At 36.8% G+C, this 25,663-nt stretch overlaps 1 protein-coding gene across 1 annotated transcript; it reads left to right on the top strand.

Moving 5' to 3' along the window:
* Nucleotides 1-558: 558 nt before the first annotated feature.
* On the top strand, nt 559-25,530 carry COQ3 (coenzyme Q3, methyltransferase). The gene is made up of 7 exons (XM_072642916.1): nt 559-879; nt 10,225-10,342; nt 11,996-12,145; nt 16,847-16,946; nt 17,916-18,158; nt 21,860-22,019; nt 24,541-25,530. The coding sequence occupies exons 1-7, from the start codon at nt 771-773 to the stop codon at nt 24,723-24,725; spliced, it is 1,065 nt and encodes a 354-aa protein (XP_072499017.1). The 5' UTR covers nt 559-770; the 3' UTR covers nt 24,726-25,530.
* The last annotated feature ends 133 nt before the right edge of the window (nt 25,531-25,663 follow it).

Genomic DNA, 25,663 nt, shown 5'->3' with positions numbered 1-25,663 from the left:
CCAGTCCCCCCAAGCCGGGACCCCTCCTTCACGACCTAATCCTCCTGCTTTTTAATATGAGTCACATTCCTATATTCTGTGTCAGTGTCTGTTACGTAACCGCGCCTTTACCCCATAAAAATCCACCTCGCTTTTTCCGAAGTGGCTGGTTCCTCCCGGTGTCAGTCTCAGTAAATGTCTACCCTTGGCCTGGAGGTGGTCCGACGGAATTCTCGAAGACGGTTCCGCCCAACACACCACGAAGCCCTCCCTCTGCCGATCGTAGCCCGGCGGTCCGTGTGTAGCCCAGCCCCTTGCCCACCACGTGGTAGCCAGGTCTGTGGATCTAGTGGCGGAGATCCTCGGCCCTCCGGCCCGGTGCCCTACGCGCCCTGCGGAGCCTGAGCCAACCCTGCTCGGCCGGAGGCTCCTCTTGAACCGAATAACCACGTTCTTTGGGCTCCTGCCCTACTGTCGTCAGCCATCAGCCTCGGAGGATCCGACAAGCCGCGTCCTCCAGTCCGGCTTCAGTCTCCCACAAGAGCGTTTCGTGATTTCAACCACGCGGACACCAGAGACGTTCTAGGATCAGCAGGAAGGCCAGGCCTGGCTCCTCTCCTCTGTTCCTCCTCCCCTTTAGAGAAGGCCCACCCACCACCAAAAAAGGCGCCAGGAAGCACTCGCGTCCCGGGAGGCGGGAGGCGGCCGGGCACCCTGGCTCGGGAACCTTCGGGGAGCCGCTGCGCGTGTGCTGGAGGGACCGGAAAGGACAAGGGACACGAGCACGGGCGATGTGGGGAGGCTGCGGGCTGCGGGCCCGGGGGGCTCGCGGCTGGGGGCTCGCCGGAGCCCGGAGTCCGGGCCCAGGGGCCGAACCTCCAAGGGCAGCAGCCTCAGAAGGTGGGTGGCGAGCGCGCCGGCTCCCGCCCCTTGGGCACCCGCTTAGCGGGCGGCTAGGGCAGAGCGGGCCGGCTTGTGGTAAGTGCGCAGGCGCGGGCGCGGAGGCCGGGGCGGAACGCCAGAACCGCGGCGGAAACGTCAGCCTCGGGGCGGGGCCGGAGGCGCCCCGGCCGCCAACTTTTCTCCTGCAGCTTCGGGTGACCTTGCGGGGCTCCTGGGAGATCGCCGCCTGGCCGCAGGCTACCTCTGCAGAGTTATTTTCTTCTGCTTTATACCCTTCAATTTTTTATATGAGCAAATACTATTTTCTTTCCTTTCCCCCCGTTTAAAAAAAAAGAAAGAAAACGCTTGTAACCATCATTCACAGTCACAAGGCAGATGCCCGTATGGGTGGAGACCAGAAGTGCCTTATGGCGCCCTGCATCCGAATCCATCCCCTCCGTCCGGGGCGGGGGCGTAGAGGACCCGGCTCGTGCCGGGACGGTGCTCCTTACGGGCCGTCCGTACGCCTTCGAGAGGCTTAAGACTGACGCGTTCTGAACCGAAATACAGAAAGGGAAAGAAGCCATCTCCGCCTGCTCGGTGCCGACCGAGAGCTTCCGTGGGGAACATGGAATCCCCGTCTCACACTGTTTCCTTTTTTCTGTAAAATATCTAAAAAAGAGTACACATAATTTTCGAAGCTACCCTGGGTGTCTGTGCTTCCCTCTGAGTTTTCTTTTGTTCTCTGCTGAGCACTCTCTTCTTTTTTCCTTCCCTTCCCTTCCCTTCCCTTCCCTTCCCTTCCCTTCCCTTCCCTTTCCCTTTCCCTTCCCTTCCCTTCCCTTCCCTTCCCTTCCCTTCCCTTCCCTTCCCTTCCCTTCCCTTCCCTTCCCTTCCCTTCCTTTCCCTTGCTTTCTTTTCCTTTCCCTTCCTTCTTTTCTCCTTCCCTCCCCACCCTGTACTAGAGAAGGCCACTCCTTAGGTGCATATGTGTTTGCAGGTATTACATTCATATATATATATATATGCATATATATGTGTATACGTACATACACATAGATCTATCTAACATACTATACATCCATTTATCAGTTCTTTGTCTGGAGGCGGACAGCCTCTTCCTCCATGGGTCCTTTGTACTTGATTTCACAGTTATAATACTCAAAATGACTTAGTTGTTCACAGTTTTTCTTAGAGCAGTATTGCTGTTACTTTATCCCTACAACAGTCTCTTGGTTCACTCTTCCTTTTTCATGGAAGCCTTTCCGTGTTTTTCTAAAATCACCCAGCTGCTGGTTTCTTGTAGCACAGTAATGTTCCATCACAGTCATGTGATGGAAGCAAGTCACCTTGCTTAACTATTCTCCAGTTGATGGCATCCCCTCAATTTCCAGCTCTTCACCACCACAAAGAGAACTGCTCTAAATATTTTAGAACGTGTAAGTTCTTCTCCTTTTTCTCTAGTCACTTTGGGAAGAAGGTCTGATAGTGGTATTTCTAGGTCAAAGGCTATATACAGTTTTAGAACTCTTTGGGCATAATTCCAGATTGGAAAGGATCCAAAATGGTTGGATCAGTTCACAGTTCCACCAGCAGTGTATTAGTGTTTTAATTTTTCCACATCCCCTCCAACATTTTTCACTTTCCCCTTCTATTATTTTAGCCCATCTAATAGGTGTAAGATGACATCCTCAAATAGTTTTAATTCCTGTTTCCCTAATCAATAATGATTCCGAGCTCTTTCTCCTATGACTATAGTTTTGATTTCTTCACCTAAAAACTGCCTGTTCATATCCTTTTTACCATTTATCAGTTGGGAAATAACTCATATGCTTATAAGTTTGACAAAGTTCTCTAGGAGTGTTCATATTGTATAAATTTTTCTGTTTCTCCTCACTTTACTTTGCATTAGTTCATACAAGTCTTTTCAGTGGTCTCAACTCATGTCATTTCTTGTTGCACAATAATATTTCATTACATTCATAAACTATCATTCTTAGATCATTATTTGTTCAGCCATTTCTCAGTTCAGTGGTCACTCCCTTAGTTTCCGTTTCTTTGACATTATAAATAAAATACAGCAGTTTTCATTTAAAAATAAGACTGCATTTCATTTATTAAGCATTTATGGTGTATCAGTGATCTGAGCAATAGTGGAGGTAAACGGAAAGGCAAAAACAGTCATTGTACTAAAGGAGCTTATGTTCTTTTAAATTTTTTTAGTGAACAAAGATCTATTTTTTTATTCTTCAGCACTCCCGCAATCAATTACAAAAAACCAAAACAAACCCTTGAATCCTTGAAATCCTTGTAACAAATATGCATAGTTAAACCAAACAAATTTTCCCACTGGCCATATCCAAAAATATATCATTCTGTACCTTAAGTCTATTTCTCTGCAAAGTGCTTGGTGGCATACTTCATCATTGGTCTTCTGGAATCTTGGTCATTACATTGATCAGACTGCTTGTGGCTTTCAAAGTTGTTTGTCTTTACACTATTGTTGTTATATGAATTGTTCTTCATGCTTTGTTCATTTAAATCTGCATCAGTTGACCTGGGTTTCTCTGAGACTTTCTCATTTTGTCATTTCTTGTGGCACAGTAGTATTTCATTGCCTTCATATATTATAATTTATTCAGCCATTCGTTAGCTGATGGGCATCCCTTTAGTTTCCAGTTCTTTTTTACCATAAAAAGAGCTGCTATAAATATTTTTGTACATATGGGTGCTTTTGATCTCTTTGGGGTATAGACATAGTAGTGATATTACTAGGTCAAAGGATATGAAAAGTTAATAAATTTGGGGGTATAACACCATATTGCTTTTCAGAATAGATAACCACTTCATTGCTCTACCAGTAGGTTTGGGATATACCAAAAATCCAGTACATGGAAACATGTAGTACACAACAGGACAGTAAAGCAAGCTAGCTTTATTGTGGTAATATATTTCTAATAAGAAGGTATGAGGGCAGTCAAATTAGGATTTTTTGCTGTTTTTGTTTTAGTAACAGTGCCTCTGATTGAATAATGTGATTAAATAACTTCCCTGTAGTAGGAAGCTTGATTAGGGGAATTGTTTTGTAGGAGGGTCTCTAGTACCTTTTGTTTTTTCTACTCAGGCACTGGGTCAGAGGGTTATGCCCTCTGGCTCTGAAAAGTGTATAAATACTCTGAGGGTGAGGTTTTACTTTGGGTCTTACAGATTAGAAGTGTTTGTTTGGCCAGAAGAGGACTCTGGGAAGCTGCTAAAAAGCGCCCTGGTTTTGAGAAACTCCTATGTTCCCTCTCTGGTAAAGATGTATGTATGTTAATGGTCAGACATTTTGGAAGCATGTCTGTTGACTTTCAATTTCTCTAGATTTTCTCTGAACTAACTTTATCGTGGTGATGTCATTTTGGTCCTCTTCGAAGATGAAGGACAATGACCAACCAACTATGTGTATACATGTATATAATGTTATTAATGATTCAGTAATTCCCTTCCAAAGATACAGTAACTCAGTAGCTGATTTTAAAAAGATCTGAAGGTTTTAGTAGATTGTAAACTATATATGAGTAAACAGTATGATGAGAGCCAAAAAAGCTAATATTACATTAAAATGTCACATATTATTTATTTACATATATATACATGTGTACGTATATGTGTGTATATGTATACGCACACACAGACACACACACTGACCTGTGAATTTGCTAGAATTGTTGATTTAACAACTTTGCTATCATATTTCTCCTCAACCCCCACCCCAAAAAGCTTTTGGTTTTAAAACTTTCATACTGTTCATTTTGTTCAGTGGAGGTTAAAACTGGGAGGTTCTCCCCCCACAAAAATTTTTTTACCATTTTCTTACATTATTATTCTAATATATTTTGTGTGACATTACACTCTGGGGCTTGCCCAACTAGCCCATCATCTCTTCCAAAGTGATATTTCCAGTACTTTAATGGCTTGGGGCTTTTATTGATAAAGTTACTTCCTCTATCTTTGTAAGTAATCCACCCTTTCTAATCCTCTTCTTGTTCATGGCCTTCTCTAAATCATCCATAGAAGAGATACCCAACAGACTATGGGACTTCCTTTAGTTCTTTTAAATGTCTTTGGGCACTAGTACAGTACTAGATGTCTGAATTTTATTCCTTGCTCTTACTACATGACCAGCTCACCTTCTTTTCCTATTTCCAAAGACATAATTAAGGCTGGGGAAACATTCGGTGTCCTTTCTTTGGAATATAGTTTTCACTGCCATGCTACCATTCATGGTTAAAGCCTGCTTTAAAGGATCCTAAGCCCTAGAGTGACATGGTGGCAACTGCAGGGGAGTGGGGAGTGGGAATGTATTGCTAGACTGTATTAGCCACAAGTGGTTGGCCAGGAACTCCAGCACTCCCCCTCATTCACAGATGAGAAAACAAGTCCAGAGATTAACTCACTGGACTTATAAAACAATGTATTGCCAGAGGCAGAACCAAGATGGCAGAATAGAGAAGCACTAAGCCAAGCTCTACCAACTTTCTCTTCCAAGCAACTTTAAAAGTAACATCTCAGATCAAATTTGGGAGTGGCAGAAACAACAAAAGTGAGAGTGAGGCATTCTTCCAGCCCAGATCAACATAGGAATTCAGAAAGAGAAGTCTGTGACAAGGGGGAACAGATTGGATGGGGCCTATGTGGATGAAATGCCAGGGACTAGGTGGTGGTAATAGAAGTAGTAGCAGTTTGGGGAGCTCTAAAGCCAGAGGTGGTAAGGGGACCTGACAACTGGTCAGAAAGAGATTGCACAGTACCCTTGTACTAGTACTAGATGCAGAACCAAGTGTAGTTTGACAGCTCTATTTACTACACCCAATTCTGGGTCATAGTTCAAGGTCATTGAGGAGCATTTTTGGTCAAGAGGGAGTAAAAGCCCTAAGGGCAATATCACCTCTGACCCCAAGGGATCAGAAACCCTGAGGAACAGTATCATTTCCATTCCCAAGGGAGGAAAAATGTCTATTGCAATCCCAAGGAATCAGGGGCCATTTCTGGGTAAGGGCCAGAGTGTAAGCCAAGAGGAAAATGACCACACCTCTCTCCAGATCACACCACTTTGGAAGCACTGTAAACATCCCAGAACAAGCTCAGAAAGCAGCAGTACAAAAAAGCCTGAAACTTGAGTCAAAGCCTCTCACATAGCAACAGAGCCCAATATTAACATAAAATTCCAAATCAAGAAATAAGGTGAGAAAATGAGCAAACAAACCCCTCAAAACCTTACCATAAGAAGCTACCATTGAGATAGGGAAGATCAAGACACAAACTCAGAAGAAGATAATGAAGTCAAAACAGCTACAAGCAAAACCTCAAAGAAAAATAGGAACTGCACACAAACCCAATAAGAATTCCTGGAAGAACTAAAAAATGATTTTCAGAAATAAGAGTGGTAGAGGAAAAATTAGATAAAGAAATGAAGGCAAAGGAAGAAAATTATGAAAAGGGAACAATTTGGTAACAAAGGCAGAAAAAAATATTGAAGAAAATAACTCCTTAAAAAACAGAATTGGCCAAATGGAAAAAGAAGTGGAAAAATTCGCTGATGTAAATAACTCCTTAAAATGCAGAATTGGCCAAATGGAAGCAAAGGAACAAAAGTTCTTTGAAGAAAATCATTCTTTAAAAATTAGAATTGGGTAAGTGGAAGCTGATGACTCCATGAGATATCAAGAAACAATAAAACATTGTCAAAGGATGAAAAAAATAGAAGAAAACGTGAAATATGTCATCAGAAAAACAACTGACTTGGGAAGCAGATCGAGGAAAGATACTCTAAGAGTTATTGGATTACCTGAAAACCATAATCAAAGAAAGAGCTTAGACATCATATTTCAAGAAATTATAGTCAAATTACAAAGCTTCTAGGTCAGAGAGAAAATACTTCAAGCAGCCAGTAAGAAACCTTTCAGATATTATGGAGCCACAGTCAGGATCACACAAGATTAAGGATCTACCACACCATAGGAGTAGAAGGCTTAGATTATGATATTCCAGAAGGCAAAAGAGCTGGAATTACAACCAAGAATAACCTACCTAGCAAAATTGAGTATAGTCCTTCAAAGGAGGAAAAAAATAGATATTTAATGAAATAGAGGACTTTCAAGCATTCTTGATGAAAAGACCAGAGATGAACAGAAATTTGACTTTCAGACTTGAACTTTCAATTCAGGACTCAAGAGAAGCATAAAAAGGTAAACATAAAAGAGAAATCATAAGGGACTCAGTAAGGTTCAACTGTGCACCTTTCTATATGGGAAGGTGATGCATATATCTTGTAAGAACTTTATCATTATTAGAGTAGTTAGAAGAATTCTACATCAAAAAAGATTGTGGGTATGGTGGGAATGAAGTAAAAAATGTATGGGTGAGAAAGAAGGACACCCTGGGATAAGGGGAAGGGAAGAATGGGGGAAATTATCTCACATAAAAGAGACATGAAAGGAAGATTTTTTACAGTGGAGGAGAAGATGGGCTGGTAGACAGTATCTGAACTTCACTCATATTTAAAGTGGTTCAAAATGGGAATTGATTAATCTTATCTGTCTGTCTATGTATATGTGGGTATACATACATACACACACACACTAAATCACACCAAACTGGTAATAAAAATCTATCAGTCAACAGCAAAGTAGGGGGGGAAGGGGATAAGAGAAAAGGGGTGTGGTGATAGAAGAGAAGACAGATAAAGAAAGCAGTGGTCAGAAGCAAAACAGACTTTAGAAGAGAGAGAAGAATAAAAAAAAAGAAAATAGAATGGAGGGAAATGCACCCTTAGTTGTGATAGCTTTAAATGTGAGTGAAATGAATTCACTAATAAAATGGAAGCAGATAGGCAGGATGGATTCCAAATTAGAACCCAAGAATATGTTTACCAGAAACACTCGAAACAAAGAGACATACAGAAAAATAAAGGGCTGAAACAGAATCTGTTATGCATCAGTTGTAGTAAAAAAAGCTGGTAGAAATCATGATCTCATTCAAAACAAAAGCAAAAATAGATTTAATTAAAAGAGATAAGCAGGGAAACTGCAGTGAAGTAATATTAATACTAAACATAATGCACCAAATGGCATAGTATCCAAATTCTTAAAGGAAAAGTTAAATGAATTGTAGAAAGTAATAGACAGTAAAGCTATACTGGTGGGGGACCTCAACCTTCCCCTTCTCAGATTGATAAATATTATCAATTAGATAAATCTAACCATAAAATAAATAAGAAAGAAGTCAAGGAGATAAAAAAAATCTCAGAAAAGTTATTTATGATATGATATACCTCTGGAGAAAACTGAATGGGAATAGAAAGGAATGTACCTTTTTCTCAGCTATGTGCGGCACCGTCACAAAAATTTTTCATGTATCAGGGCATAGAAACCTCACAACCAAATGCAAAAAAGCAGAAACAAAATATATCATTTTTCAGACCATAATGCAATAAAAATGACATTTAACAAAGGGCTATGGAAGCATAGATTAAAAGCTAATTGGAAACTATATAATCCTAAAGAATGAGTAGGTCAAAGAACAAATAGAAACCATCAATAATTTCATTAAAGAGAATGACAAAAATGAGACACCATTACAAAATTTGTGAGATGTAGCCAAAGCAGTATTTAGGGGAAAAATTATATCATTAATTGCAATTGCAATTGTAAAAGAGAGACAGTGTAGTTCAATAAATTGGGCATATTACTAAAAAAAAAAAACTAGTAAAAGAACATCTTAAAAAATCTTTAATTAAACACCAAGATGGAAATCCAGAAAAATCAAAGGGGATATTAATAAATTTGAAAGGAAGAAAACTGTTGAACTAATAAAACTAGCAACTGGTTTTATGAAAACAAAAAACCAATAAAATCAACCACTGATTAATTTGATAAAAAAAAAAAACCATCAAAAATGAAAAGGGTGACTGTGCCACTAATGAAGATGGCATTAAAGCAATTATATGCCAGTAAAATGAAAAAGCTAAGTGAAATGGATGAATATTTATAAAAATATAAACTGCCCAGATTAACATAAGAGGAAATAGAATACTCAAATAACCCTATCTTAGGAAAAGAAATTGAACAAGTCATCAATGAACTCCCTTAGAAAAAAAAATCCCAGGTGGATTAACAAGTAAATTCTGCCAAACATTTAAGGAACAGTTAATCCCAATACTATACAAACTATATGAAGAAAAAACTAGGCCAAGGAGTCTTACTCAGTTCCTTTTATGACACAAATATGATTTTGATACCTAAACTAGGGAGAGCAAAAGCAGAAAGAAAACAATAGACCACTTTCCTTAATGAATGTTGATGGGTGGATATATGTCAAGATTTTGAATAATTGTCTTGTCCATGGAATAAAGAGTAGTGAATACTGCTACTATTACAATTACTACTCTATATTTATACAAGGTGTCTAAAAAAACCTTACTACAGTTGTAAGCTTTCAAAGCTTAAATGTGTGTCATAGTGCTATTAAAGCTTAAAACTGCACCAAGACTTTTGGGACACTTTGTAAAGTATCAATCCCAGGAAGTAGTTAGTGTAAGGGTTATCATCCCCTTTTGACAGATGAGAGAACTGAGACTCAGAGAAGCTAAATGACTTCCCCAGTTTCACATAGTTGTTTCTATTATACAATGAATTCTAAGTGAGTAAGGGAGAATAGGGACTAATTTGAACATACACATTTTCATATAATTGGGTAGAGAAAGTCTGACTTCAGAACAGAAGACTTCCTTGCTTTCATATTTGAATATGATGCTACTAATAGTGTTTTTACTGTGTTAAATAGCAGTGGTTCAAAAAAGGAAGAATGGTAGACTGTTAATTATTTTCATTATTAAGTAGTAGTGTTGTTGTTCAGTCATATCTGATTCTTCATGACCTCATGGACTATACTCACCATGGAATTTTCTTGGCAAAGATGCTGATTTGCCATTTCCTTTTCCAGTGGATTAAGGCAAATAGAGTGTCTTGCCCAGGGTCACATAACTAGTAAATGTCTGAGGCTAGATTTGCCCTCAGGTCTCCCTGGGACTTTAGGCTCAGTGCTCTATCCACTGAGCTGCTGAATTTTTGGTTAAATGGCAATAACTAGAATTCTGCTTTTTAAAAATGAGTATAGTTTGAAATTTTTTTTCCTTTTATCTTAAAAATCTACCTAAATTTTTACCAGTTGTGATATAATAGAGGAATGAATTGTGTTGGTTAGTTTCAAGATAAAATTATATTGTCCATCAGTAAGGATTGTTCTTTGGAAGGGATTTTTTTGTTTTGTTTTGTTTTTTTGCCTTGCCTTTCATTGCTTTTTATTTTCCTGTTTATTCAGGGAAGTGCGCCAGTAAGACTTTACTGATGACACCTTGGAGATTCAGTGACAAAGAAATCATATGCTCACAATCTAACAATATAACCTTTGCCTATTTAGATAAAATGAAAAATTACAGGTATGTTTATTGACCGGTCAGTAGAATCATTACTTATTTGGAGGAGAAATGTAATGATTTGTCACTGTTAAGTGAGATGATGTTTGCTAATTTGTCTTTATGTGATAGTCAAATACTTTAATTGAGGGGCTTCTTAATTTTTAAAATGCAGAATTTATGTCACTTTTTAAAATATATAGTTTATTTATTTTTCAGTTCTTAACATTTACTTCCACAAGAATTTGAATTCAAAATTTTCTCCCCATCTTCCCCCACGTCCCACCCCAGGACAGCATGCACCCCATCCACCCCTTCCTCCAGTCTGTCCTCCCTTCTATTACCCACCCTTCTTCCATCTCCCTTCCCTTCTATTTTCCTGTAGGGCAAAATAGATTTCTATACTCCATTGCCTGTATAACTTAATTTTCAGTTACATGCTAAAACAATTTTTTAACATTTATTCTTAAAGCTTTGAGTTCTATATTCTCTCCTTCCCACCCTACCCATCTTCATTGAGAAAACAAGCAATTCAAAATAGGTCATACATATATATCACTTTTTCTTTCAGTATTTTCTTATAGTTATATAATAATGTCACGTGAAACCATAAATTATTTTAGTCAAAGAGAAAATAGATATGTATCCATACAGTTAACATTAAACTAAAAGCTTTTGCATAATTGTATTAGTTTCACAAAATGAAATTTACAATTTTATGGAAAATAGTATTCAGATTGGGCTCTATTTTCTAAGTGGCTAGCCCTGCTTCCTGCATAAAGGTCTTTCTAAAGTAATCAGGTAACGAAGAATGAAAAAAGGTGGATGAACGTAATATTAAAGAAGAGTTCCACCTGTATCTTAAAAGGGACATGTGTGTTATATACTTAGCCTTCAGGATTCATAGGTATTGCTGAATATAATGTGACATGCTAAAACCTAATTGGCATCACCCAGCATTTCATAAATTAGAATTTCCCTGTTACAGATTTTACTCTGCTAGAGCATGGAACTCAAAATGGTACAGATACCTTTTGGATCCCAAATTTTAAAAACTTTTGGAAAATTATAAACATTTAATGGTCTTATTCAGAGAATCAGGTAGGAGCTTCCAGAAAGGTTTAAAATGTTGTGAGCCCAAACCAACACCAATAGTCCCCTGGGTCTTGGGTTAAATAAACATAGCAATCCTCTGTAGCCTAGCTCTCTTGGAAGAGGGACTAGAGAATCCAGTTTTGTAGGTTTATGCTACAGTGTCTAGTTATTTTCTATCATTAAAGAACCCATTCCCCAGTCATTGTTGCTCAGTAGTACATGCTGCATTCCCTTTTGCCCAAAGTTGCCAGAAATTGTATTATCTACTGGGCTTTTCAGAATCATCTTCATGCTGTCTGGTGGCATGAGCCTGGAAAGCCTCAAATTAGTAGAAGTAACTTAGGTGGAAAGCAAACTTTTTTCTGTACTTAATGGCACAGTGAAAATATGTTACTATAAAAGATTTGCTTTCAAAGGAAATCAGCCATGATGATGTTAACAGAACTCCCTTATAAAACAAAGGGATATGGAGAAGGAATATGGGGGGAATATTTTATGAATTATAAGTAATAATGCAATATCACCTATGTTATGTTTTGAAGACCTTTGATATTTCATATGTTCATTATTTTCATTCTTCAGGCACGTTGGAATGAGATTGTATAACACTTCAACAACAGTGGATCCAAAAGAGATGAAAACATTTAAGGCCCTGGCATATAAATGGTGGGATGAGCAAGGAGCATATGCACCTCTTCATTCTATGAATGACTTAAGGGTACCATTTATTAGGTACTATTTGGTAAACTCTCTGTCTTCTTAAATGATTCTCTGCTTAGTGCTTGATCTTCTGTTAAGTTTATTTTCTCTTAATATATACTCAACTTCATAAGTATAAATTGTATGTAAAAAATGCACAGAAAGGTATACATTGTTATTATGCTTTTGAAGTTAGAATCTCTACAAAGCTATTTGAATGTTTCTGTTATTTTATTATATTATCAATAAGGTCATGTAATATGATAATCTTTTCTTTAGTACCTCATTAAGTAACTTACAACCTAGACTTTCTGATTCTTGTTCTGCTGGTTTTCTGTAAGACCCCATTTTCACTTCAATTCAGCAAGCTTTTTTCCCCCTAATCATACTTTAAAACATTTTTTAAAAAAATTCATTCCTTATCTCTACCTCCTGACTTTCCTGGCTTCTTTCAGGTCCCATCTAAAATCCCACCTTCTCCAAGAAGCCTTTCTAGGCATAGGGGACAGCCAGTGGAAATGCAGAGTCAGGAGATGTTCAAGAGAAAGCATGACACCTGGGTGATATGAAATGAAGAGGACGGGGAGAAAAAGGAACTCTTGGTGAATTTCAGTAAAATATGAAGCAAGATTTTTAGCTATGAGAGTAGGGGTAGGAGGCACTTTGGGAGATTTGAGGAGAGATGAAAAGATTTGGAAAAGCTCCTGTGATGATTGAGGTGGTGAGTCACTTAGGGAGATGTAAAAGAATTGCCTTGCTGTGGTGAGAGCCCACTTGAGATTATACAACATAAATTTGTAGGATTCTCATTCACCATAGTTTTATGATTTTGTCCAGTTTTGTTCAATAGCACATGAGTAGGAACAAAATTTGTGATAGGATAAGGAACAAGGGACTTGACAGAAGAGGGTAAGATAGAGTTGAACTGGTTTAAAATAGGGAAGGGAAGAGAGAGTACCCAGTGCAGTAGTGATGGCTTGGAAGGAATGAGAGGTGGGAGGATTAGAGGCCACAGTGAGGATGAAGAACTTGCAGAGGCTGAGGGAGAAGTAGAATAATAAGTTTTTGATTAGATAAGGAAATTTCCAAATTCATGACCATGTAAGTGGTGCATTTGTGGGTGATAGTAAGGTCAAGGGTATGATCATCTCTGTATGTAACTGAGGTCAGGTGGAAGAGTATATTATGGAAAATGAGTAAGTTGAACTGGGAGGTTAGGGTGTTGGAGGGACTATAATTGTAAATGTTGAAGACTTCTAGTATAAGGACAGGAATTAGGGAGGAGAGAAAGATTTTGAGCCAGGCGCTGAACTCATTGAAGAAGGAAAGGGAATGACTTGGAGTTCAGTAGACAGCAGCTGCCAGGATTTTGATTTAGTGGTAGTGAACCTCAAAGGAGAAGACATTGCTGAGTGGTGGTAGAGTTGAAGCTTGAAAGGCATTGAGGGACAAGGAACATGCCAGTTCCCTTACCATGACCAGTGAGTTGGGAGGAATAAGTGAAAGTGCAACCAGTACAAACGGGGCAGGTTAGGGAGGCTGTGTCATCAGGAGGGAGCCAGGGCTCAGTGAAAGCCAGAAAAGGAAAGGAAATGAGAAGGAAAATATTGAAGATGAAAGCCAGTTTGCAAGTGAGGAAAAGGTTTATACACAAGGTAAGAGCTGAAATGACTTACTCAGTCTCATTCAGGACTTAGTTTCATCAACTAAAGTGAAAAAATTGAACTACATGACCCCTGAGGTCCATTTCACTCTAAATCTGTGATCTTTTGTCCAATGAAAATCTATTAAGAAGACAGAACAGGAAAAAAAAATAGATCATTCCCCTCTTTCCCCTCTCCTCCATTGCTGTATTTAGCATACATATATATATGTATATATGTACATATAGCTTACATAAATGTTCTTTTACCTGTAGATGACATTTCAACATTTGTAAAGTGAAATCTTGTCCACCAGCTTCACACAAAATTGAACTTAAAAAAACCCATGAACTATTGAAAGTAATGAATGACCATGTCAGATCCATAAATAGTGAAATATATATGCCTCTCCTGTCTACAGATAAACTAACTGATAAATGGTGATGTGATTTCTTAAAAAAAAAAAAAAAAGGACTGCCTTATTTATTTTGATCAGCAGGAATATATTGATTTCTACCTCACAGCACCATGACTATCCAAATTGTCTCTTCTTGTTGTAAAGAACAGTGGATTAGAAATTTGCATGCAAAAGTTCAAATTGTGCCTCTACCACCTATACTCTGTGACCCTGGGCAAATTATTTAACCTCTCTGAACCACTCTTTCCTTGTCTGCAAAATGAAGGAATCTTGGTGGACGATCTCTGAGGTCCCTTCCTGCTCTAAGAATCAATGACTATGATTTTTAACTTCCTTTCATTGTAGGGGAATCATTTGCGACTTGAAGGTACTATTTTTCCCTTTGTGCTCATTTTCTCTTGTTGCTTTGGAGGCTCCTAAACCTTTTTCAGTTTTGTTCCATCTAGGCCATGTCATTCCACCCCTTCACATATTCCCCAAACACCATTTCAATGAGCATTTCTTCTTCCATTCTTCCTATTAAGACTACTGTGACCACTCTTTGGATTAATCCCAGAAATGCCCAACAAGCATACTGTTGTTGTTTTTCAAAATTTGCTTACATAAAACAGACTTCCTTACATTTTTTATTTGAAAACAATAACAAATTGACAGAGTAATAGAGTGTTTTGTGAAAGTTGATACTTTGTGATTATTGAATTTTTGAGATTATCCACCTGCTCATTTTGTTGATGAGGAAACAGACCATGCAAGCATTTAAGTGACTTGATTTATGATTTTAGTCACTTAAACTTCAGTGGGCTTCAGTTTCCTTATCTGTAAAATATATAATCTCTAAGTCCCCTTCCAAGTGATTTGTTCAAGAATACACAGTGAGACTCTGATCATTACAGTGACAATTCCAAGGAACTCATGATGAAAAACGCTATTTACTTCGAGTGAACTGATGAATTCTGAGTGCAAATCAAAGTATAATTTTTTCACTTTCTTTGTTTTTTTTTGTTTTTTTATCAAGTGGATAAAATGGAAACATATTTTACATGATTTCATGTGTTTAATTTACATCACTTTATTTGCCTTCTCTATCAGTGAGAGGGGAGAATGGGAGAGAATCTGGAACTCAAATTTAAAAAAAAGTCATAAATAATTAGGAAACTGCACAGTAAGTAAGTGGCAGATTAGGGACCAGAAACCCTGGTTTCCTGATTTTATCATTTTCTCCATAGCTTTTCCACAATTATGATTGTAGAGAAGGCAAATTTTGTGCTCCTCGTAATTTAAAAGCGTCACATTTTGGTAATATGTGGTAGCTTCTTTGTACCCATTCTTAGTACTTTCATAGTTTGTTTTTTTTTGATTTGGGGTTTGGTTTTTTTTCTTTCTAATTTCAGTTCTTCTAAGATTGAGGTATACTATGATTTGTGGCTGTATCATAGCAACAGTATATTCTGAGAGGCATGGTGGTATATAGATAGAGAACTGGTTTTGGAGCCAAGGAGACCTGAGGTATGGTACTGCCTTTGCCACGTTGGCAGTGTGATATGGGCAAGTACCTTAACCTCTCAAAGCCCTACGCAACTGTCTAAGACTATATGGTGCAGAGAAGGTGTAGACTTGCATTGGTAGAGAAGTATCCTATGACCCTGAAATCAGCAATCCATTCCTTATCTATTTAATAAGAGTATTGGTGTTAAAAAGATGAACCTCTTTGAGAGTCCTCGGTATAGTTTAAAAACCCCCATACTTTGTGTTAGCATTAACTTTTCTGCCCAGCCTCGCTTGGTTTTGAGCATTTACATTCCTAAAACTAATTGTACAGGACTTGATACATTTCTCTATTTCTTCTTTGTTGCCTGTCTTTCTTTTTTATCTTCTGCACATGTCTTAAGATTTAAGTTTTCTGGTGGGCTCTTTATTCTCTTAAGACAACTCTCCCTTTTGGTTCTCACTGGAATTTTTTCTCACCTTTGAACTCATCACATATAGAACTTTTATAAAGTCTAATATTCTTTTGTCATTGGGTACTGCAGTTTGGCCATTTCCCAATTAATAGGAAACGACTTTATTTCCAGTTCTTTGCTGTACACAAAAGTGTTGCATAAACATTTCATTATACATGGCATCTTTCTTTCTCTGTGGGACCTCCTTGAGGTGTTATGGCTAGTGGTCAGATTTCTGTGACACTGCTGTCATTTTCTTGGCATAATTCCCCCTTGCTGTCAGAAGTTTTAGACTAACTCACTCTACTGACCTCCTGTTAGTGTTATTTGTCTTTTTACAACTCATTCAACATTGTCTGTTACTGTCTTTTATCATCTTTGTAAGTTGGCTGGATATGAAGTAACATAGGGATTTCTGATCATGTGGTCCACTATTAAAAAAACTTAGTTGCCTCTGCTCTGCATTATTCCTTCCTCCTTCTCTTCCTCCAGTTTCAAAGTTACTCTTTAGCTTTTCTGGTTTTGATCACTGGAAACACTTCTGTATGTTCCTAAATAAAATTTTAAAAATATTTCCAGACAAATTGATTTTAAATTGCAGATGCAGCAGTTTTTTAAGAATGGCACACTTTAAAACTTTTTATTTATAAGACAGTCACTAAATTTTTATATTTTTGTGTTTTTTAGAGGTAAGCCAGTCACAGATTTTTTATTATTATTATTATTTTTATAGAGATAACCTTTTGAAAATGGTTACTAATCATCAGTTGGAAAGCCCGTTGTCTGGAATGAAGATTCTGGATGTTGGCTGTGGAGGTGGATTGTTATGTGAAGTAAGAACCCCTATTGGTTTATAATTATCTCACTTATTTTTTCCCTTTTAAACCCAACTTAGAAGCCTAAGAGGGAGGGGAACAGATTTATACAGTATTCATTAACTATTTTTAAGAAACATTGGAGTGAATGAATGATAATATACATGTTATGATAAGGGGATAAGACTGGGATTAAAAAAGTCCTTCTAATACAATCACCTAACTTGGCCATGGAATTGTAATTTTGAAATTAAAGTTTGTTGCTATATTGTACCAGGCCTTGGGGATTAGCAACGAGCCTTTCATTCTGTATTCTGGGTACTTTTCTTGTAGAACCCATAATTTAGAAGAATCTTGTTGAAACATTGTTCTGGTCTCATGTTGAAAAAATCTTGTGAAAAGACATTGTAATTATTCTGCCAAGTTTCAAGGGCAACAATGTAATGGCATGCAAATAGTGAAGGCAAGAAGAAACCATTAGTTTATACCATGCTACCTCTCAAAGAACCTTTAATATAAAATGTTAGGAGGTCTGAAGCTAAATGTGAGATGATGCAACTTGTATTCATGCAGAGCTCGTGGAATTTGTGTATTTTTTTATCCAGCCTTGTGAAGTCTAAGTGATTATAGAAACATAAACTAAGTCTGTATGGTTTTTCTATAAAAATACTCATTGATTCCCAAAGGTAAAAAAGAGAATAGCTCACATCAGATGATTTATTTTCAGAGGAAAGGGGCAGTCCTAAAGTAGTTAAGAGAACTCAAAGACTGTGCCTTTATTTTAAAAATACATAAACTTAGTATATTTTTGGTTGTTTGCTGCTGTGACTATAGAAAATAAATATAGTGCCATCTGCCCAGAGGCTAAAGAAAGTTTTTTTTCATAATGTCTGACTGCTAGCCTTTTAGAAAATTGTTAAAAGTTTTAAGCTGATAGTATAGGCATCTCATTTTCTTTCAGAGGGTGATAATCCTTTTTGTCCTTAGCCTCTAGGGAGACTGGGAGCTACTGTTACTGGAATTGATCCTTTGAATGAGAATATTGAAATAGCACAACAGCACAAATCATTTGATCCAGTCCTGGACAAGAGAATCCAGTACAAAACATGTTCCCTGGAAGACATTGTAGAAGAGACTGCAGAAACTTTCGATGCTGTTGTAGCTTCAGAGGTTGTGGAGCATGTGAATGATTTGGAAACCTTTATTCAGTGCTGCTGCCAAGTATTAAAAGTAAGCATTGTCTTGATTGGCAAAAAGTTCTCATCTGTTTATTTCTTTTAAGAAACAGATACTCAAGCAGGTCTTGGCAGGGAAAGGATTTTTTGTGCATGTGATAATAGATTTCCTTTTGCAACTGAAGACATTCAGACTCCAGCTTCAGGCTTGAAAGTCAAGCATGTCTTGGGGAGCTTGGTGGTGCTTCTTCTCTATATCTTTATGTGCTCTTGGGTGGCTCTGAATATTGATACCACTCAGTAGAGAACTGATATCTTGAAATCCAGGTTGCTGTCTCTGTTAGCCAACGAAAAAGCAGACACTGAAACATATGGAGCCTCGTTGCTTATTGGAAGCAAATGCCCTTTGACAGGTGCAACTTTGGAAAGCTATGCACATTTATAACACTATTCTTTCCTGTAATGTTGACTAGATTTAAAAAGTGAAAGGATACTTTTAACAAAATTCCTAGAACCATTGATTTGTAATAAATAAAAAAAAGTCACATCTGTTATAGTAATTTCAGTTATTAAATTGTATATGCCAAACAATTCTGTACACACACACACACACACACACACACACACACACACACACACACACACTCACATATATGGCTGTTCAAGATCCTGTGCAGGATAGTTCAATCTGGGCTCTCCAGCCTAAGTGCATGTTCCAAAGTTTCTTTTAAAATGAGGCCTCATTGCATCGCATTATACCATACTACCTCTCAAAGTACCTTCAATATAAAATGTTAGGTCTGAAGCTAAATGTGGAATGGTGGGACTGATATTCATGAGGGGCTCATGAGATTATTTTGTTATTTTTTTTTATTGAGCCTTGTAAAGGCTGAGTAAATATAGCCATATAAACTAAGTCTATATGAGCCATCATCACTCACCTTTGAATTTTAAACAATATGTTGTTCAAGAGAATTTCCTAGATTCAGGCGCCAAAACAGTGGAATGCTGTCCCAATTTTCCTTCACTGACTTCTAGAAAATACTTCTTTAACTAGTGTTTCCTTAATCCTAAATCTCACACTTTATTGTTGAGCCCACACATTGGGCCTGCTGAGAATCTGTGTGCCTGTGCAAATAAGATTAAAATGAAGAGGTATATGATGTGTAGCTGAAATATTCCAGAAAAAAAAATAGCTAGATCTATTCATCTTCATTTCAGGAGCCAAACAACTGCTTTGGCTTCCACCTTCTGTTTACTTTCTCATTTCCCTTGTTGAACTTTTGTTGCACAAATTCTGTAACTCAGAAAGAATTGAAAGTAAATGCTGTCTCTTGCTACACATACTTTTTTTTTCACCAGAAACACCTTTAAAACAAAAATAATTACTTTTCCTCTATTTTCACTTATCTAGTGAAAGAGTGACTCTTAATAAATTTAAGGATATCCATCAGTCTGAAAGGTAGTGCTATACTTTCCCCAAATAGTAAAAGCATTAGGAAGAAACTGGATAAAAGCAATATCCAGAAACACCATCTCCCTGTAATTTATTGCATTTAAGTTCTTTGATTTCCCATATTGTTTGATGCATAAGAATACATTACAAAGCTACATATAAATTACTTTGACTAACCTGTTATTTGGGGGTCATTTTACCCTTTTCCCTCCTAGCTCGCGTAATCTAGTAGACTAGCAAAATTCTGTTTTTCTAAAATACCATTTTAATAAGAATGCTAGAAAAATAGAATTAGTAGCTGAGATAATCTTGTTTCAGGTCTATCTAAAATCCTGGCAGTGGCAAAATCTCTCAGTGCCTCAACTACTTTCTCCGAAGTTTAAAACCTAAGCTTCCATTGCACACTTGTTGAATTTCTGATTTAAGAAACTCATAAATTGAAGATATATGTTCTTCCCATGAAGAAAACTAAACCTAATTGAATCTCTCTCCCAGGGTACATTTCTCAACTATCATTCTATGATAGAGGCTTCCTCATTCCTTTCTCTTTCTCCAAGTCTTTCTTGGGTATTAAGAATTCATTTCATAGTAGAAACTGGGCATTTTATTCTACCTCTTACAGCGTTTTCTTACAGAAATGTATTTATTCATATTTCACAGGAAATCTGTATGATGTGTGTTGCAGCTCATTCCTTCTATAACAAGATTGTGCTGTAAATAGATTGTGCAGGTCAATCAGTAATTTTTGCACAAGATGTTATGGAATGCTGCTTCACAGAGAAAAACATTATTAAGAGCCTGAGTTATTAAACATTATTAAAAGCCTGATAATAATATGTAAAGTGCTTGTACTGAGAAACATTATTATTCTTTCAGTTTCATTTTCTAGATTATTTTTTTAAATGTCTATGAGTCCACCATTTTAAAGGTACCTGTCACCTTATTTTTTAAGTTTCTTTTTCGTTGTGAACTTGATCATCAAACACAAAAATTTTAGTGTGCAAAGAAAAGCAAGAAAGAGGATTGTATAAGAAATTAAATTTCTGTTATGTGTGTGTTTTTAGAAGACATATATATGTATATATTTATACATATACATGTTTTAAAAAAATTATATAAATACACACATACATATATAATTATAAAATTTGACCAAACTGCTCTATTTTATTACATTATGTACTCTTTTCCCTTCTGATCATTTAAAAATGGATGTTTTATTAATGTAATTTTTTTTGCATACCAGTCATTGTTCACTCATATATTACCTTCACCTCCCCCTTCCTCGGTAAATGTTCTCTTTTAAAACAAATGTATACCTAGTCTAGCAAAACAAGTCAACATGTCTGAGAGTGCATCTCATTTAAAATCTTGAATTCCTAACCTCGCTGTCAAGATGTGAAAGGTATCATTGTCAGTCTTTTAAAATCGATACTGTTCACTGCTTTGATTAGAGTTCTGAGGTCTTTTAAAGTTGTATTTCTTCATATTATTATTGTCATTTCATAAATATTTCTCCTTGTTCTGTTCATTTCACTCTTTATCAGTCTGTAAGAGTTTTCCCATGTTTCTCAGAATCTGTCATATACATAATTTCTTATAGTACAAAAATATTCCCTTAGGTTTATATTACCATAATTTTTCAGCTATTTCTCAATTAAAGGGAACCTATTTCATTTCCTTTGCTACTACAGAAAGAGATGCTGCAGATACTTTTGTACAGATTGGTTCTTTGTTTCTATCTTTGATTTCTTCAGTATAGAATAGTAGCCTAATAGTAGGTTTGGTGAGTTAAAGAGTATGTTTGGTGTAATGACGTTTTGGGTATAACTGAACCAGTTCACAGCTCCACACTCATAGTGCATGAATCTTCCTGTTCTCCTACAAGATTTCCAATCATCATTATTTTCCTCTTTTACTATCTTTACCAATCTGATGAGTATTAGGTGGAATCTAAATATTGATTTAATTTGTTACCTTATTTTCAGGTGCCATTTTTCAGAATTCATGTGCCCCAAAATTAGAAAAAGTAATGGTGATTAACTTTGTGAGAGTTGTGGATTCAGGGCTAATAAAAATATCTCTTTGTATATGAAGGTAATTTTTGATGATGGTTAGAAAGAGATAGATTTTTTTCCCCGAAGACAGTGAATATTATTTTATTATATTATATTTTTCTTATATGTTATGCTGGTTGTGAACTTACCATGAAACAATCTCAAATCTTTCACCTGACTGGTGCTACCCTTCCTTCTAAATTTTTTTTACTACTTTTTTTGTTTCTTCTTTGGTCTTATTAGCCTGGAGGCTCTTTGTTCATTACTACAATCAACAAAACACAGCTTTCCTATGTCTTAGGAATTATCTTTGCAGAACAAATTGCAGGCATTGTACCTAAAGGAACTCATACCTGGGAGAAGTTTGTTTCACCAGAAGAATTAGAGAGCTTTTTAGAATCAAGTAAGTATTAAAACAATCTTACCAGCTTAAGTACAAATAATTCTTTCCAAAACATAAAACATTCTTTAAAATGTGATCTTAATGAAGTCTTATGATTTACTTATTGCTATAAATAAGATGACACATAAAGCAGTAAAACAGGGCCCAACAAATTCAGGAGGAACAAACTCTTAAATTGAAGAGGGTATTTTTTAGCTTTCAAGGAGATAAAGATAAGAGAGTTAGAAGGGAAAAGGCAATATGACTTTCCAGGGCACTGATCTTAATCCTAAATTGAGACTCAAGTTAGAATTACATAAGACCTGCAGAAAAGCCTCAATATCTTCAGGAGGACATCAAATAGAGATAACTGTGCAGTATTGAGAACAAGAACTGAATCTGGGATGTAAGGGACCGGGATTCTGGTATTGGTTCTGTCTCTTAACAAGCTTAATCTTAATCAACTCAGGTTCTTGGACCTCGTTTTAATTATCTCTGGGGCAGGGTTGGCCTAGTGCAGAAATTCTTAACCTTTTTCGTTTCATGGACCACTTTGTCGTTCTAGTGAAGCCTATAGCCCACTTTTCAGAATAATGTCTTTAAAGACATAAAATACACAGGATGGCAAAGAAACCAATTATATTGGAATACAGTTATCAGAATATTAAAAAAAATAAGGCCATGGACACTACATTGGTCTAGTGGAAAGAACGCTATTTTAGAGACAAAAAATGGCACTGGTTGATATTTATATGACCTTGGGCAATGTCTTCATTTGTTTCTTTTATCTCTGAGTTTCCAAACTTGACCAGTTTCCTCACTTGTAAAATGTGAAGGTTGGACTAGGTTATCTCTAAGGTACACTTAAAATTACAGTTCTCAGTCTGTGAAAATTGGGGCATCTGATTAAATGACCTACAAGAGCCCTTTCAACTACTCTGATGTTCTGTGATCCTAGTCACATTGGGCCAGGGCATTTCATAGGCACCTTCAGCAGATGAAGCCCCCATGTTTAGTTGTACTGCTCTTTATTAATTTCCCCACTCATTCATATTCCCTCAGGTGATGAAGTACTTCTAGTATAGGCAAATCCCAAAGAACCCTCATACTAATCCCCTATTCTGCCTAGACCTGGAAGCACTATTGAATAAGATGGACTTTTTTTTTTAATATCTAATTTTCCCCCAAATTACATGTAAAAACAATTTTTAACCTTTTTTTTTTTAAAGTTTTGAGTTCCACATTCTATCGTTCCGTCTCATCCCACCCCTCTGTCTGAAGTATCAAGCACTCTGATGTAAATTATACATGTGCAATCATGCAAAATGTTTATATATGTTCTTCTTTTTAACAAAAGGTAGTAAACCAAGAATACAAAGGAATGGGGAGAACTTTCAACAATGTTGGACAAGTTTATACCAAAAATACTGTGATGAACTTACTAGGCTTCATAGCTACTTGACCATTATTAAGCCCTGATCCATTTATTTTGTGACCAATATACTTGTTTACAAATTTGTTATACATATTGCCCAGGTTGTGATGTTAAATGTTTAAATTTCATGTTATTTGATGTACCGCTCTAGTGTAGGCTCTCATTACCTGACACCTTAATTACTGCAATAGCCGGCTGATAAGTCTACCTACCTCAAACTTCTCCCCATTCCAATCCATGTTCCATTCAGCCACCAAAGTGATTTTCCTAAAATACTGGTTTAATTATGTCACACACACCTTGTCCCCCAATAAACTCCACTGGCTTCCTCTTACCTCCAGGAGCAAATACAGAATGCTCTGTTTGGCATTCAGAACTCTTCATAAACCTAGGATCCAGTCTTCTTACACCTTACTCCCCAAAACATACTCTTTGATCTAGTGCCACTGGCCTCCTGGCTATTCTGTGAATAAGACACTCTATTTCTTGGCTCTGTGTATTTTCTCTGGCTGTCCCCCATGCCTGGAATATTTTCCCTTTACTCCCCTGCCTTCTGAATTCCCTGCCTTCCTCTTTAAATCTCAACTAAAATCCTACCTTCTACAGGAAGCTTTCCCTAACCCCTCTTTAATTCCAGTGCCTTTCTTCTGTTAATTATTTCCTATTCTTTATAAAGCTTGCTTTGTCTATATTTGTTCAAATATTATCCCCTCACGAGGATAGAGGGCAGGGAATGTCTTTTCCCTCTTTTTGTAACCCCAGTGCTTAGGACAGTGCCTGGCACATAGTAGGTGCTTAATGAATTGAAAGTAGGTGTTTATTGAATTGAAATGAATTTCCTGATTAGAAATGGTTTGTTTTTTAAATTCCTTAAATTCCTTTTAAATTCCTTATTTTTAAAAGTCATACCTAAGAAGCTGTCTTTATAGAGGTCTCCTCTTAGGTGAGCTCTTTTCTCTAATTGATTAGAAAGTATGGCTGTGCCATTCAAGAAGATTATATGTATATTATTTCAACCTTGCTTTTTTATTACTAATAGTTATATCAACATTGTGAGAACTTTAGTGGTTATAATTTATTAAACTAATTTTGTGATTTTTTTTTTAGATGGTCTTTTGGTCCAGACAATAAGAGGAATGCTGTACAATCCTTTCTCAGGCTACTGGAGATGGACTGAAAATACCAGCCTTAACTATGCAGCTCATGCCATAAAATCTAGTGCGCAAGTGGAAACTGAAGAGCGCCATACTAAAGTTCCTGATGTAGAAGGCCAGGAAGCATCCCAGAAATGAATCACTTCTACACATTTTAGTAATGTTACTTGCTAGTCTAATGTTTCTGAATATGAACATTTTTAAAATTAACTTTCTAGAAGGAATCATGTAGGAAAAGAAGAAAAACACAGGAAAAAAGTTTTTATTCAAAATTATAGCCACCTTCACATGCCTGTTTTAACACTAAAATCTTAGTTTTGCTAAAGTAATATATAAGCTAGAAGGTTTTCTTCAGGTTGGCATGTTTTCATTCCCTTTCTTTAAAAATATAATCTGTATTTACTTTAAATATTTCACCTTGTAGAAATGTTTAATATCAAATTTTATCTTTGTCTTTAATTTTTTAAAATGCCTCGTTACTCTTTTTTTATCTTAATTTTAAATTGTCATGCAACTGACAGCAAAGATTTGGCAGATTTCTCCAGAGTACATCCTTTATGTCAGATATATTTGGAAGATACATGGATGTTTTCCCAGTCCATTATAGCTACTTCTTGGGACCTACAGATTTTTTAAAAATTTAGTTTAATTTTTTTCATTGAACAAAAAAAATCTATTTGCTCTTACCACATGCTTATCTCATTGGAAAAAAAAGAAAAACAAAAACAAAGCCTTTGTAACAAACGTGCATAGAGAAGCAAAACAAATTCCCCCATTGGCCATGTCCAAAAATAGATGTCTAAATTTTCAGTCTTAGTCTGTGACCTTTCCATCAGGAGGTAGGTAGTATGTGTGATTGCATTGATCAAGGTTCTTGAGTCTTTCAAATTTGCTTGTCTTTACAGTGTTGTTGTTTTTATATAAATTGTTCTGGTTCTGCTCATTTTACTCTGTATTGATTCATATATGTCTTCCCACGTTTCTTTGAAATTATCCCTTTCATCATTTCTTACGACATAGTATTCCATTACATTCATAAACCAAAATTTGTCCAGCTATTTCCCAATTACTGAGAA

The sequence above is a fragment of the Notamacropus eugenii genome, chromosome 2, assembly GCF_028372415.1.
Source record: "Notamacropus eugenii isolate mMacEug1 chromosome 2, mMacEug1.pri_v2, whole genome shotgun sequence".
NCBI lineage: Eukaryota > Metazoa > Chordata > Mammalia > Diprotodontia > Macropodidae > Notamacropus > Notamacropus eugenii.
The sequence above is the reverse complement of the archived record's forward strand: the minus strand, read 5'-3'. Positions and strand labels throughout refer to the sequence as shown.

Coding starts and splice junctions, on each gene's coding strand:
- COQ3 (XM_072642916.1), top strand. CDS start 771: ATGTGGGGAGGCTGCGGGCTGCGGGCCCGGGGGGCTCGCGGCTGGGGG. Junction 12,146..16,846: donor TTAAGGGTACCATTTATTAG/GTACTATTTGGT, acceptor TTATTTTTATAG/AGATAACCTTTTGAAAATGG. Junction 22,020..24,540: donor AGAGAGCTTTTTAGAATCAA/GTAAGTATTAAA, acceptor TTTTTTTTTTAG/ATGGTCTTTTGGTCCAGACA.